Source organism: Cryptomeria japonica, chromosome 5 (assembly GCF_030272615.1).
Source record: "Cryptomeria japonica chromosome 5, Sugi_1.0, whole genome shotgun sequence".
Classification (NCBI taxonomy): domain Eukaryota; kingdom Viridiplantae; phylum Streptophyta; class Pinopsida; order Cupressales; family Cupressaceae; genus Cryptomeria; species Cryptomeria japonica.
In genome coordinates this window covers 147,480,605-147,496,468 of record NC_081409.1, presented here as the reverse complement: position 1 = coordinate 147,496,468, position 15,864 = coordinate 147,480,605, and the positions used below count along the sequence as shown (strand labels likewise).

The following is a 15,864-nucleotide window of genomic DNA, read 5'->3' as shown; positions in this document are numbered from 1 at the left end:
TCAATTTAGGATAACTATTTAATTAAATTTGAATTTAATTAAAAGTGGATAAGGGGGGTTTAATTGAATAAAATGATTTATTCATTAAATGGGTATAGTGAATTTTATTTAAATAAATTGAGTAATTTACTTAATAAAATAGAAGAATGTGGATAAATTAATTAAATTGGATTTAATTAAATAGAGAAATGAACATAAAATATTCATTTAGAAATGGTCATTTTTATACGTCTACATTTTGCCCCTCTTTGAAGTGGCATGTGTGCACATGTTATTTCAAAGAAAATGATGTGTTTTTGTGATTTATGATCAAATGCAATTTTTGTGTCACTCTTATGATTTGCAAGTCGTGCCCAGATTTGATTTGATGTGTGCTGCCCCAGATTCGATATTTGATGGTGATGCCCCAGAAATGTATGCGGGAAAAGTGGGCTAATAAAACTCAATATGTGAAAATATTGCTAAATACTAGTCCACACACACACACAGGACTTCTTGGTGCAAGCTATGGAGTAACAAAGTATTACTTAGCTTCCCAAGGTGGGTCCCATGGTTCTCTATCTTACAATGTCCCTAAAACCAATGTTTTTGCTCTCAGATCACTGAGCAAAATGGTTTAGGGATGGTAAATGTAAGAACGAGGGATGCTTTGATATATTTTAGTATGAAATGCATCCTAAGCTATGCATGATCTTAAAATGTAATAAACTAGATGATAAGATGACAAAGTTAGTATGAGTACTATCCTAACATGATATATTTAGTCTATGATTGAGCTAAAATGATAAAGAAAGTATTCTAAACATGCATATTTAGACTAATTTCTAGTTAAAAGAGAGGCTAAAATGATGAGCATATATGATATAAGAAAGCTTGAATGTATTTGAGCATAAGTGTGATACTACAAATTTGTAGGATGATGTAAAATGGAGGAATGAGAGCTCTATTTATAGCAAGAATAGGGAAATGGATGGTCAAGATTGAATGGTTAAATCAAGGGTTGAGTTTGAAATTTGGGGATCCATCTTTGTAATTGGCACCAATGAAATGGTGACAAGTGTCAACATAGGGTTGGGTTGAGAGAAGGGGTTGGAGGCATTAAATGCCTAAGAAGACCTTATGGTTATATAGAGATAAGGGTTAAGCTTAAGTTAGGCTTACCTAATGGATTAAGAGTTAATCCAAGGATAAACCTTTGTGCAAATGATTAAGAGATAATCATGGTCAAAGCATTAAAGGCCTGATGAGACCTTTGGGTTGGGTAAAGGTTGAGTCAAAACAAATTCTTTAACCATGTAGGAGGGTTTGAGTTAACCATTAATGGTTATTGGAGACTTTGGGGGATTAAGTGGTTGAAGGTTGGAAGCCTTTAATGGTTATCAAAGACTTTGAGGAATTAAGTGGTTGAAGGTTGAAAGCCTTTAATGGTTATCAAAGACTTTGAGGTTTTGAGAAGTGACTTCCCTTTGCTTAGGGATGTGACAAAGTTTAGAGGAGGGGTTAGGTTAATTAGAAGTGATTAGAAAATTTTAGAAGGGATTAGAAAGGGGTTTGGGATTTTGCAAGTGGATGGAGGGATAATAGGATTTAATTGAAATAAAGTAATTTAATTTAATTTGGTTGTAATTTGGGGAAATTAAATAAATTAGATTTATTCAATTTAGGATAACTATTTAATTAAATTTGAATTTAATTAAAAGTGGATAGGGGGGGTTTAATTGAATAAAATGATTTATCCATTAAATGAGTATAGTGAATTTTATTTAAATAAATTGGGTAATTTACTTAATAAAATAGAAGAATGTGGATAATTTAATTAAATTGGATTTAATTAAATAGAGAAATGAACATAAAATATTCATTTAGAAATGGTCATTTTTATACGTCTACAATAGTTATTCATCTGATCATGTTTGAAGGATCTAGTTGCCGCCTCAGAGGTCATTGTAGTGAATGAGGAGGGGATATTCTCGATGGAGGAGGTCATTGCAACACTTCTTGATAGAGAAATATGACACAATTCTAAAAACAAAACCTTCCCAGAACTACGACAAGAAGCACAACCCTTTCTCTCTAAAGCCCAAGCCAAATAGCTAAAGCTCCCTACAAAACGCAAATTATGGCTTAGATTTGACTTACTAATTTTTTGAGGCACAATTCGGTTGCTCTGAACACACTGGTTTACTCTTAGCTTGCTCTTCAATCACTCTAGGATCGCTCAAGTTTCTCTTCAAATGCTAGGTGCTTGAAAATGCCCTTGAATTTTGCTTTTATGGCACATAGGTTGATTGCCATTAATTCATACGTGCATGACGTATTGGGTTGATGGCTTTAAAATTTGAATTCAATCGTTGACGTGTTGGCAAAAGACATTGCTCCGGTGGTGTTCAGGTGGAGATTGATGATGTTAGATGCATGGAGATTACTTAGGGGTTGTCATTGATAGCAACTCAGCCTAGAAATCCTATCTGGTATATGGAAATTGGGTTTATTGGAAGTCTTGAGTAAGTTAAATGGTTATTCATGAGCATAAGTCTGGTTGGTAGAACACAGTGTATGAATCTGGTGAGAATTATTTATTTCCGATGATGCAATTTTGGTTGCAGTGATCGAGACAGTTAATTGGATGTGCAAGGTAGCTTATCAGACAATTTTTGCCTCTGGTGTTGACTCTAATGCAATTTTATTGGCTCGGTGTCTGGTATTGCAAGAAGAACAAGGTTATCCTCATGTTTGATGGTGTAGCGTGTGGTCCAAATTATTGAGGTGATTATGTTGGCAAATGCACACTCCAATAAGAAATTGTAGGTGATTGAAGGTATTGTCATTTATGGCAACCTTACAATCATATGACACTGGCACCGGCAAACTCTACACCAGCATATAGAACACCAGCAGTGAAAAGGAAGAATATTGGCACCCTGGCCGATAGGAATTTTATGTATATATATTTTGTAATTAATTGTAAAATCTTTTTGTAAGCCAACTTGGCGGATTGTAAAATGACTCATATATTTAGGAGATCATTGTAGATCATTTAGTGAGATAAATAGGTAAAGTATGGGAAGATAATAGCAGACCTAATATGTGAATTATTGGATAAGGGTTTTTAATGTATGTAGTAGAGCTTAAACTGGTACTGAATCTGGCATAGCAAATGTTGATTTGAAGCAGTACAAGACATTGGATTTGTATAATCCATTTTGTAAGTCAGTGTGACTTCTTTTGTAATTGAGCAATGAGCTCTAGGCACTTGGCCTTCCTGCATGTGCAGACCCCTATTATAAGCAGTAATATTCCCTTATTGGCTAGTAAGCGAATATTGTGGGTCACAAATCCCACTGAGGTTTTTCCCACACCGGGTTTCCTCGTTAAAATATTGTGTTATGGTGTGCTTTTCATGTTGTGATTGTTATTCTTATTTGTTGCATTATTTCCGGTTTACCGGTACACAGTTTTAATATATTATTCATGTTATAAGTTAAGAAAATTCTATAACTGGTTAGATACTGATTCACCCCCCCCCCCTCTCAGTATCTTTGGGAATCCTAACAATTGGTATTAGAGCTTGGTCCTCTATTTTCAAAAGCCTAACAACTTGAGGAAGATCTTGACACCGGTAGAGATGGAAAATTTGAGAAAGCAATTGGAAACAACTCTTACAAACTATGATGCAGAAAAAGTAAAGAATATCAAACTTGAGGATGATCTAAAGGCTGCACAGGATATCATTCGAGGACTTCAAGAAAATAATGCTATAGCGAGAAATAAAAGAAGAGAACTTTGTGAAAAGATGCAAAATGATGAAGATGAAAAGGAAACTCTTAATGAACTGGTGAACAAGCTAAGACAAGAAAACACTACAATGAAGAATGAGATGCAAGATATGACTATGATATTTTGTAAAGAAAATGAAAATCAGAAGAAGAATGAAGAAGACATGGTTAGAAGACTGAATGATGCTAGAAATGAAAACACAAGACTCAGTCATGAAAATGATATGTTGAAGACAGATCTGATGCATACACAAAATGACAAAATTGAACTCATGAGACAGAAAGAAATCTTGGAGAATGAACTAACTGCTGCAAATCAGCACAAAGAGAAATTCAAGAAAAGTTTAGAAGAACTTGTTGACATGCCGAAGAATCAGAAACCTAATGGTGATACAAATGGCCTTGGCTTTGAAATTGGTGAAAGCTCCAGTACTGCAAACAATCATGATCACAATAAACTGGTAAGACAACCTAATGCTTACAAATTCAATGGGAAATGTTTTAACTGTAACAAGTATGGTCATAGAGAAAATCGGTGTAGATCTAGAAATTATCAGAACACTAATACACCCACCAGTCAATGCTCTAAATGCAACAAAGTTGGTCATAATTCATAAAACTACAGAATGAATGTAAGATGTTATGTTTGTGGAATATTTGGACACCTATCTAGTCAATGCAGAACACAAACTGGCATAGGATATGGGAAATCTATTCAGAAAAACAATGTGACTTGTTATGCTTGTAACAAAATTGGACATATTGCAAAATTTTGTAGAAGCAAGACTTCACCGACAAATAACAAAGGTCCTAGCTTGAAAGGTAAAGAAAAGGTTGAAGAGGTAAAGTAAGAATTCTCAAAACAATGGATCAGAAAGTCAGATTAGAATGTTGATGGGAATACTCCTCCACTGGCAGAATAGAGTATCACTCCACCAGTAGGAGACTCTTCATCTAACTGAAGGAAAATCCTTTGGGGGTTTAGCAACAAATTGAAAAACATGCTATACCCTTGGTTGATGGTAAGAAGTCAAATTACTTCTATACCGATAGATGAGTTAAGTTGTGACTTAAACCGACAAACATTAAATGCGGTAGTTAGAGAAAATAGAGATTTCAAATCTTCGAGAGCACGAAAATTTCCGAGCGAAGACATCCCTAGTGAAGAAGTGAAGCAGTTCATCAAAGAATTCATCCCTAAGGTAGATTGAGGTATTTATAACTATGGCTTCTTCATCCACTCCTGAATTTATTGCAAACCCTACTGTGATTGAGGTTATTAAGCACCCTAGACCTGTATTCAAATAGGTTCCCGAAATTGCGAAGAAAGATGATAGCATAGGTGTATTTTCTCAAATTCCTAAGGGAGTAGTATATGTTGAAGACCCTAGGATATACATACATTATCATATAGAGGAATTAGGTGATGATGAGATCAAAAAAATGTATAGGACTGTGATTTGTGATGTAGATGGTAATGTCAAGCCGGAACACAAGATAATAGAAACCCTAGGCTTTGTGGATATTCTTAGCATTCCTGATTTTCCCAAAGATGTAATAAGAATAGTTCTAAGAAAAGTCCATGGTGAATTCTTTTGGTTGGATTCCAACCATAAGATCACCAAAGAAGCAGTAAAAGCAGTAACAGGGTTAATTTCCACTGGTAGCAGGCCTGACAGAACAAAGAAGGTCCCAAATGACACAGTGATGAAACTAACCGATGCAACTTTTGACAAAAGGTCTCTAAGGGTAAATGATGTAAAGGACATCAATGTCAGATTTGTTAGTATGATTTTAGGCTACAAGGCTACACATGCAAATAGGTTGAACTCAGTTTCTAGCCTATGTATCAAAAGTGCATATGACATGGTAAATGATAATGCTAGAATAGATGTGTGTGAATGGCTCAAAGATGAATTGATAGAAAATCTAAAGAAGATTAAAGGAGATAAGAAAGGAACCTTTAGATTTAGAAATTTGCTTGTTTGCTTAATGTTGTACATTACTAAGCAAGTACCCGGTATTGGTAGAAGAGATTTTGGCTTTGATATACTGGTAGGAAAGCAAATATTGGATTTATTAATCAACATGGGAGAAGACAGAGAGAAAAACATAAATGAACATTTTCAAGCATTGAAGGCTCAAATGAAAACAAGAATAAGACTATCACAAGCAATTGTAGATAAATATCAGAAGGAAATATGTTTTGTAATCAAGAAAGATGAAATCTAGATGGAGGCAGTTATCCCTTGAACTATCTGGGTAACTGAAATGGGCTATGAAACAGATGATAATATCATAGAAACTTATGCAAAAGCCCTCCTTGAAGCACCAAAGGAACCCACTGAGAAATTCTTTGGAAATGCAAAAACAATTGAAAGTGGAATTCTGTCAAGAAAAAGCGTTAAGAAGGTTGAAGAAATAGTAAGGAAAGGAACTCGACAGGCAAAGGCAATTAAGGAAGATGTTTTGAAACAAACTGGTATAAAATAAAGTGAGTTGGAATGACTTCAACCAGAAGCTCATCTTTCACTAGTTGGAGCCTCCTCTGAGAGTGATATACCAGCTGTATTTAAAAGGGTAGAAAGGAAAAGAAAACCCTCACCGGCACCCTCACCTACACCCAGGAAAACTAGACAAAAGCAACAAGCAGTTAGGCCTCCTATTAAGAAAATGAGTCCAAAGAAGAAGAAGATGAAACAAGATATTGCTCCACTAGATAAACTTCTTAGTGAAATAAAAGAGGATGGTAAGTTGAAAAACATCAACAAATTGTATAACACATTCTCTGTAGATGACAAAGAAAGCATAGAAAATAGTGTAATTTTACACTTGGATATTTACAAGAAATTTTTGTTAGAAATTGTTGATGAGATACCAAACGATTTGTATAGAAGATTAGAAGCCAGAAGGGCAGCCATTGTTGAGCTAGATAAGAAAATAAAAATTGAAAAATTACTTGCAGTGCATCCAGTTAACTCACCTAATGAAATAGACAAATTAATCAGTGAGGCTAACCGGACAATGTTTTCAACCACTCACCAACATGTAGCACTAATGGCAGGTAGAGTGAATGAAGTCTCTGAAGAAGCAACAGATGCATGAGATATATTCTTTGTAGAAAAAGAGAAACAAGAAGAACTCAGAAGACCCAGGACCATCAGAGTATATCAAAAGGACAAGGATAAGGGAAAAGGTAAGGTAGGTGGACCTCCAAGCCTTAAAATAACTGATAATGTACTCCCACCTCTTCCTGATACTCCACCGGCACATACTACTGATAGTCAACTGGCCATTAAGAGTATGGAGACTCCACTAGAGGATACAAATCCTGAGTCCGAGATTTTGTATACTATGAATATAGACACTCAAGAGGTGAATATTGTGGTAGACAAAAAGACCACTGTGGACAAAAAGAAAGATGTGACTACTGAGTCACTGGCTGCAGATGCTGAGGTTGAGGTCAATGATATTGTAAATATAAACACAGAAAAACCTACTCAAACATAGCAACTGACAGAGGACACCACTAGTAAACCATTAGAAGAACCGGTAGACAAAACTGAAAAACAATCAGGAGAACCGACAATGGACAGTACAGAGGTACAAACTAAGAAACCGAAAGTACATACAGAGATTACATCAGAGAAACTGGTTGTTGAAAGCTCAGAGAAACTGAAACAAAAATAGGTTGAGACATAGGATCAGACCGAAACAGTGCCATCGAGAAAAATTGATAAGCCTAACCCTTTGCAAATAGAAATGCAAACACAGACTGACCTACCAGAGGTCGAAGCAAGAAAGGTTATTACTACAACAGGCAATAGGGAAATTGTGAACACAAGTGGACAGACATCTAGTACTTCAATGTCAAAATTTCGGCCTACAAATGTGACAGAGGTCTTACTGGACTCCATAAAGAAGATCATAGAGTGCAATGCACAAGCCTATAAGGCTATTTATGACATAATTCCTATTCTCAAATTGATAGCACCCAAGTGCATTGTAGATAACAAAGATTCTTTAGATCAACTAGACACATTGTCTAAATTCATCACCGACAACATTTTGACAGTTGATCAAATAAATGAGGACACATTCAAAGAAAGGATGATTAAAGAGAAAGAGAAAGTCTTTGAGGAAATAGTGAAAAAGAACAAGGAGAGAATGGACACCCTATTACCGGAACTAGGAGAGATAATTTTGGATTTCAAGAAACTGTATAGAGATACTTGTAAAGCAAATATTTTGACAGAAGACCTAGACAAGGAAATTAGCAAAGCACAAGATGAGATTAACAATATTGCTGACAATCTGATAGGCACATCAGATTCATTTTTGGAGATAGAAAAGAAAATTGCAGATCTTGAAGACAAAATTGAGAAGTTTGAAAAAGATAAAGAGAGAATAAAGGATAAGGCAAAGAGCTTAAAATGTAAACTTGGCCCTAAACTAGATTACCTCATTTCTTTGAGAAAAGAAATTTCTGAGGCTTTGGTTCCCAGACTCAAGACACCGGAAGAGAAAATGCACATACTCACCGGTACAGTTCAGAGAACACAAGAGGCATTACAGGATAGCAAAAGATTCACCGATAGTTTAAATTTGGTTTTGGCAGATATTCTCCAAATTGTAACCCACCGGTTACAAGAATCTAGGTAGGAAACACACTCCACTGACAGTGAATGACAACCTTTGTCACTGATGTCAAAGGGGGAGTAGTGAGTTGAGAAAAATGATCAGAAAAAGACATCATCAGCTCAGGGGGAGCAGCACACATTTTTGGGCACACAGTTTTGGTAAGACAATTTTGGCAAACCATTTTTGGATATACACTTTTGGATTTTTCTCATGAGTGTTGCCATCAATGCCAAAGGGGGAGATTGTTGGCAAATGCACACTCCAATGAGAAATTGTAGGTGATTGAAGGTATTGTCATTGATGGCAACCTTACAATCATATGATACCGACACCGACACTCTACACTGACATACAGAACACCGGCACTGAAAAGGAAGAATACCGGTACCCTGGCCGACAGGAATTTTGTGTATATATATTTTGTAATTAATTGTAAAATCTTTTTGTACGCCGACTTGGCGGATTGTAAAATGACTCATATATGTATGAGATCATTGTAGATCATTTAGTGAGAGAAATAGGCGAAGTATGGGAAGATAATAGCAGACCTAATATGCGAATTATTAGATAAGGGTTTTTATGTATGTAGCAGAGCTTAAACCGGTACTGAATCTGGCATAGCAGATGCTGATCTGAAGCAATACAAGACATTGGATTTGTATAATCCATTTTGTAAGTCAGTGTGACTTCTTTTGTAATTGAGTAGTGAGCTCTAGGCACTTGGCCTTCCTGCATGTGCAGGTCCCTATTGTAAGTAGTAATATTCCCTTATTGGCCAGTAAGCGAATATTGTGGGTCACAAATCCCACCGAGGTTTCTCCCACACCGGGTTTCCTTGTTAAAATATTGTGTTATGGTGTGCTTTTCATGTTGTGGTTGTTATTCTTATTTGCTGCATTATTTTTGGTTTACCGGTACATAGTTTTAATATGTTATTCATGTTATAAGTTAAGAAAATTCTATAATAGGTCAGATACTGATTCAGCCCCCGCTCTTAGTATCTTTGAGAATCCTAACAGATTCTGGTGGACATTGATGAGTTCGGGGTCATTGGACTGACCTATTGGAATCTTGTGATCATATGTTTTAGGTTCGGTATATGGATTTTCAATAGCTTGAGCCAACATGAGCCTATACATTTCATATTTTGCAGTTTTGAGAAGTCGACTAGTTGGAGATCTATTTTGGTGGTGCAGATATATAAGACTGACTTTGATGATCATTTTTGGCGATGGTATGTATGCAGGAGAGTTTTGGGAAGTGATTCAGCATAGTTTCACGTGCACATCTTAAGTTTTCATGATTCGGTACATGATAGCATAGTAGAACAGAGCAGTTTCTCAAAGGAGTGACAACGGATCGTTCTTGAGCCAAACTAGAACTGATTCCTAGTATTTGTAGATGTTATACTCGAGTTTAGACATTGTATTTATTTTTATATCTCATTTGTAGGACAGTGAGTCCTCTGGGGTTGCAACCCTGTTTCATAATTGAGCAGTGAGCTCTACGCAGTGTGCTCGAATGCAAGTGCATTCCAACCTTTGTAATATTGTTTTACTACTAGCCATAGTATAATAATATTGTGGGTACTCAATCCCATCGTGGTTTTTCCCTTTCTAGGTTTCCACATAAAATTTCTAGTGTTTTCTTTATGTTTCTGCATTATAGTTATTGTTCTTTGCATCTGGTGGTTAAAGAATCAATATAATAAATTTATAAATTTCGGAACACTGATTCACATGCCCCTCTCAGTGTTCATTGATTCCAACATGATGCATGGACAAACGGTTGAGATCATCGCTTGGTTTTTCTTTGATTGCTGACATGGAGCATATGACTCATCTCCGGTCATCCTTAATCAATTATGATTTTCAAAGCTTCATCATCCTTTAGATTTTGCCCTTGCGGGATAGTAGGAAGACTTTCTTTTTTAACGTTTCATTATCCCACACCACCTTCTAGGCTCCATTCATCATCATGTGGGGAAGATCCCTTTATACATCCTAGTACATCCCACTGTATTTCCTTTCCTTACTAAGGGGAGTGGTCTTCCTTCTATTTTGTTTTATTTATGTCATCAGGAGGTAGCAGGGACTACAACTTCTCATCTTTCCCTTTACCCTGCGTCGCTCTTCGCGGGCCTCTTTTATCCTCGCGGAGTAACACTCACTCATTATTTACATATTTCCCATTGTCCCGCAAATTGCTTTATTTTCTTCCTTTGTAATGTTTGATCTCCATTAGGCGCGAGATGGTGGGGAGTATTAAATTCCCTATCATTTTCTTCCCCACATTGCTTCCTCTCTTCACCTTTGATCCTTGCAAGATATGAACCCCCATTGGTTATCATTGTTCCTGCCAATCCACATAGGTCTCTCTAGCTTCACATATTTCATTCTTTGTTTCCTCTGTATCCTTTATCCATTGCTAGACGCGGGGTGATGGGGAGTATTAGACTCTTTACTCCCTTTCTCCCCGCACCATCATCTTTCTCGGTATTATAACCTTGTGGTGTATGTATATCTTTTAGTCATCGTTGTTCCCACTAGCCCTCAAGGGTATAACCTTTCAAATTTTCCTACGCGAAATTCTCCTTTCTTGAGTTATTTCATATTGTCGCAGGATAGCAGGAAGGACAGGTCTATTGAGCATTTTTCTCCCCGCATCGCCCTTAGCTAAAATTCTTCATCCTTGAGGGGTAAGAACTCTATTGACGCTTCACTCTTCTCGCTACCCCACACGAGGCTCTTGCATCTTCTCCTTCACCTAGACAGAGCAGCAATTGACAGTCCTGTGAGGTAGCGAGGACCTCTTTATCCCCTTGGGTGGCTTATCCCACAACGGTCATAGATACAAATTGTGACTCCTGTGGGGTGAACCCCTTGACATAAATTATTAGTTCTCGCTACCCCGCAGGAGGCGATGTCATTCTACTTTCTTTATGCAAAGCAATCCCTTAGCCTGCACGAGCAACTTTTCAAGTGTGAAGGCTGCTTAGGGTAATTCCTTTCTGTAGAAATAACACTCCCTGTTGTCGCGCATAGGTAGAAACTGTGATTTGTGATCCTTGCGAGAAAAGCTACCTCAGTTCTTGAAAGAAGATCCTGCCATCTAGCACGGCTAGACATTGGGGTCCTCACTTAAGTTGGATTATTTTGCATGTGGAAACTTATAAAGGGTAAGGGGGTCATGGGCAATGTGCACACTAGGGCATATAGACATAGGGATTTTAGCCATAGATAGAATAAAGCCTAAAGAATTTTATTTGATGCGACTAGCTAGACCCGCTAGACACGATACAAGGGGTCGATAACCTCACGATTGAAGACACTTGCTACAATAACTTAATAAAAACAAACCCACAATCATAGATCAACACAAAATTTCAACTAAGGCCAAAGGTTTTTACAAAAATACAACCATAATCTAAAACCCTACTAAAACCCTATCTTTTTGAACACTCCCAACATATTAAACAATGAATAAACAATTACATTTTAACTTTAATTTTTTCAAAGTGTGTCATCATAGTTTACTTTTCATCCATCACATTATCAATAAACACCTTTTAAATAGTCAAAGCCCGCCGTACAAGACACGCTAGACAAAAATTACTTGACAGAAAGAAGTGGCATTATTATCATTTAGTTAAAATGACACCCACACAATATAAATATCAATATTAGTAATCATACAAACCAACTACCGTCCTTTAAAGCTGAATTCCAGTTGGAAGATAACAGTGTGAACACGGGCACAGACTTCAGAATGAAAGATAATAGTACGTTAAAGGAAAAGACATATGATCTAACAAAGCTCCAAGCATAAACTGTCTTTTATAAGGGAGGTGATCCATGTGGATTCAATGTACTCACTATTGATCATTGCTGGAGCCCATAAACCTTCTTTTCCCATGGAAGTCTATCTTTGGTGGTTTCCCTAACCCACAAAGGAATACAAAAGTTCATTCCATATATCAGGTACACCTGGTATACACCAATGGCTACAGTCTCCACTGTTGGTTGGATGAGTGGAGCCGTACTTTGAGGGATGTGCATCCTTGCGAAGCTGGGACATGTCTGTGATATCCAGCATAACAAAAGGAAAACTTGTGCTGCTTAGGACTTGTTTTAGTATTGGTACCTGAGGAGGTAATGGAGGATTGTATGCAGATGTGTTCTGCACAGGCTCTGTCTCCTTCTCACAACTGTATAAAAACATGCCCATTATGTTAATTTCACTTCAAGTGAATATGGGGAGACAGATTTGGAAAACCAATGAAAATGTCGTGAATATTTTTTTATCAACATTTTGGATCATAATTTATGATCCATCGATTTTTCTTTTTATGTTCTACTTTCTTCATCACAATGTTAGAACATGATGTGCGATACAAAATGTTTATGAATTTTTTTTTTCAGACAATCGATTCAAAAAAACTATTATTTGAAACTGTTATATTGGAATGTACAAATTTCACATCTTTAACTACTCTGAACAGTTAAATATATTTTTCTACAGTCCATGATAATAACTCGAAAAAAATGTTGAATAAAATTAGAGCTAATATCATATAAGTGGACAAACCTTGAATGGCGAGGTGCCATGGTGCTGAAAAATACTTTGGATTTTTTGAAATCTATTTGTGAATTTGCCCAGTTCGTCCATGTATTCAGCGCTTTCCTGTATGCAACCATTGGATCTATATTGCTATACGTTGTACTGCCTTCCATTGCTATGTCCCATCTGTCGATACACACAATTACTCTTTATTTTATTTTATATTTCTACTTGGCAAGCAATATTCATTAAAACTTTCAGAACAGTTTTACCCTTAGTTTGAATATATTTAGATTGATTATGCTTTTTCTTATCTTGTTTGGTCACAGAATATAATATAAAACATTGATAAAAAGGATGTTCACATAACATAATCTAAAAATTTCATGTCTTTAATCTTACGTTTGTCCACTACTGCCACCACTGTGATCCCACCAATGAGATGACTCAAAAATCAGGATATCTGCCCCCTTCCAATACACTCCATTATTTTCTATAGAATCCAAGTGAAGGATTTTTTTCCCCTCTTTATTAGTCTCCAGCTCAACCAAGAATGGAGCCCAGAATAGTTCAATAGAAGTATTATAATCCTGCAAACAAGCAATCAAATATTTGAATTCAACAGAAGTATTATAATCCTGCAAACAAGCAATCAAATATTTGAAACTACAAAACTGCCCTGCACAAACAAAATATAAGATTGAAGTGAACATATTGTGCAACTTACCAGGGCTTTGAATGTTGAAAGAGGAGTCTTATTAACCATAGATTTCTTATTGCTTGGAATTCCTTCTTGAAGAAGGCAGACCATGGACTCAAACTGACCTCTGCTTATGGAGTCCCCAATAAACATCAATCTCTTTCCTCTCAGCTTCTCTAGCATATCTTTACTATTGAACCTGATAAAGGATTTTACAATTAAAGTTTTAGATATGCTTATATTGTCATATTTTAAGTAATATTGCTTGGTGCACTTCCACTGTTTTGGATTTACTCTCTAGAAATCTCTTCAGGATATTTGCATCAATTCTAGGTAAATGCACTTTGGGGATGTATAGATCAATGAAAATGGGTTTTTCCCAAGAATATGTAATTAGACTGTTTACAGAGTTTTACTTATCTATCATAGAACTAACCATTGGAAAGGCACATATACCTATCATTTATGAAAATATCCCACGAGACATATGTAACTATCAGAGAGCTCTTAAGGAATAGGCCCAAACCATTAGAAATGATATAGATTTTTCAGAGCTACAGTCAAAGAGATATATTACTTAAAGTAATCATCATTAACAAGAAACTAAACATTAATTACACATCAAAAGGAGAAGATAAAAAGTTGAAACTATTTATGCAATTTTACCTGGGAATGGTACAACCATCTGGCTGCCATCTCCACTTCTCATAATCTGAATCTGGTCTCCCATTTGGTCTGCAATTTATTTGGGTACTAATGTACGGGCAATCTGCAGCATTATATAGTGGATAGGAGACATCATGAACCCACTTCCCTGAAAACAGATTGCATCCTGTTTCTGTGAGGCTTGTGATAACAAAATTTTCTCTGTAAATACCACTGTCCCCTTGATACAATTCAAAGAGTTTACTCTTCTCAGGAACACTGCCATGGATTCTGGCATCTCCAGTGATGCATAGAAAAACTAAGATATATAAAGATAGCAAAAGAATCTCCATTAATGAATTTCTCCCTGCTTTGGAGAACGCGCTGTTATAATATGAAAGCATTTGGACAAGAAATTGTGTGTTCTCCATTCCTCATGTGAAAGAAAAAAGTACAATTGAAGAGAGTTCACGGGTTTTCCATTGAATGGGTGGGGACGAAAGAGGATAGTGAAGGCCCAATCTAAAACCAACATGCTCCCGTGACTCCAATCATTTTTTAATTATTAATGTTTATGTTTAATCAATATATTTAGAATTTCCTGATTGAGTGCCTTTAATAGTGGAGTTTCTGCTATAGTTTGTTTGTTGTACTTTCAAGTGGAGGAAGACGATGAAATAGATTACTATTCTAGCCAAGTTGATGCTCCACTTTACCATCTGCTATAGTTGGCACAATGTGAGATTTTTATTTTTATGCACATTTAACTTGCATACACTGACATCTTCCACAACTTTCAGAAATTAGCTGACTGTAATTTGATTTATTTCAATTTTTAACTTAACATAGAATATTTTATTACAGTGCTTTCTGAAGTTCAGATGAACTTTAACTTATATCCGAGTCATTTTCCACCATTTAAAGTATTCAATTACTTCATTTCTAAGGTAAGGTATTTTTTAAAAGCTTATGCTAATCAAATCAAATATAAATATGTTCTATTATTGATAAAATTGAGTATAAATATATTCTATTATTTATATTGATTTGTTTAAAGCTGAATGTTATTTATTTCTTTTAATATAATACTAAAATAATTTTGATTAGAATATTTTAAATATAATAAGAATGGTATAAATGACATATTTTGTATAAAGTGGTCATAACATTTTTCAATATTTATGTTACAAGATTTGATTCTAATCTATACATTCTCTATTGTCAATTTGGATAAGATTAGTATATGATAACTTAACCTAGGTCATTTTTATAGTTGTAAATCTAAGCCCTAAGCTTTAAATGTAGACATCATTGTGTACCAAGAAATTATCACTCAACATTTCTAAGAGCATAGTAATAAATTATCAAAGCTATATATCAATACACACCATCCTAGGTCCATTTCGCTCTTTCTATAGTCAATCATTCACCTAGATTCATACAAATGGTCCAACTAGGTGTTTGACTAAAAATAAACTAAACACTAATTACGCCTGGCCTTAAACCACACACACTAAGCAACATATTAAGCTCAAAGAATGT

The 15,864-nt window shown here is 35.7% G+C and overlaps 1 protein-coding gene across 1 annotated transcript; it reads right to left on the bottom strand.

Annotated features, from left to right (window-relative positions):
* Positions 1–12,032: 12,032 nt before the first annotated feature.
* LOC131067620 (protein trichome birefringence-like 36) lies at positions 12,033–14,821 on the bottom strand. The gene is made up of 5 exons (XM_058002703.2): positions 14,344–14,821; positions 13,705–13,876; positions 13,380–13,567; positions 13,005–13,163; positions 12,033–12,624 (listed from the first exon to the last, which is right to left on the bottom strand). The coding sequence occupies exons 1-5, from the start codon at positions 14,751–14,753 to the stop codon at positions 12,357–12,359; spliced, it is 1,197 nt and encodes a 398-aa protein (XP_057858686.2). The 5' UTR covers positions 14,754–14,821; the 3' UTR covers positions 12,033–12,356.
* Between the last annotated feature and the right edge of the window lie 1,043 nt (positions 14,822–15,864).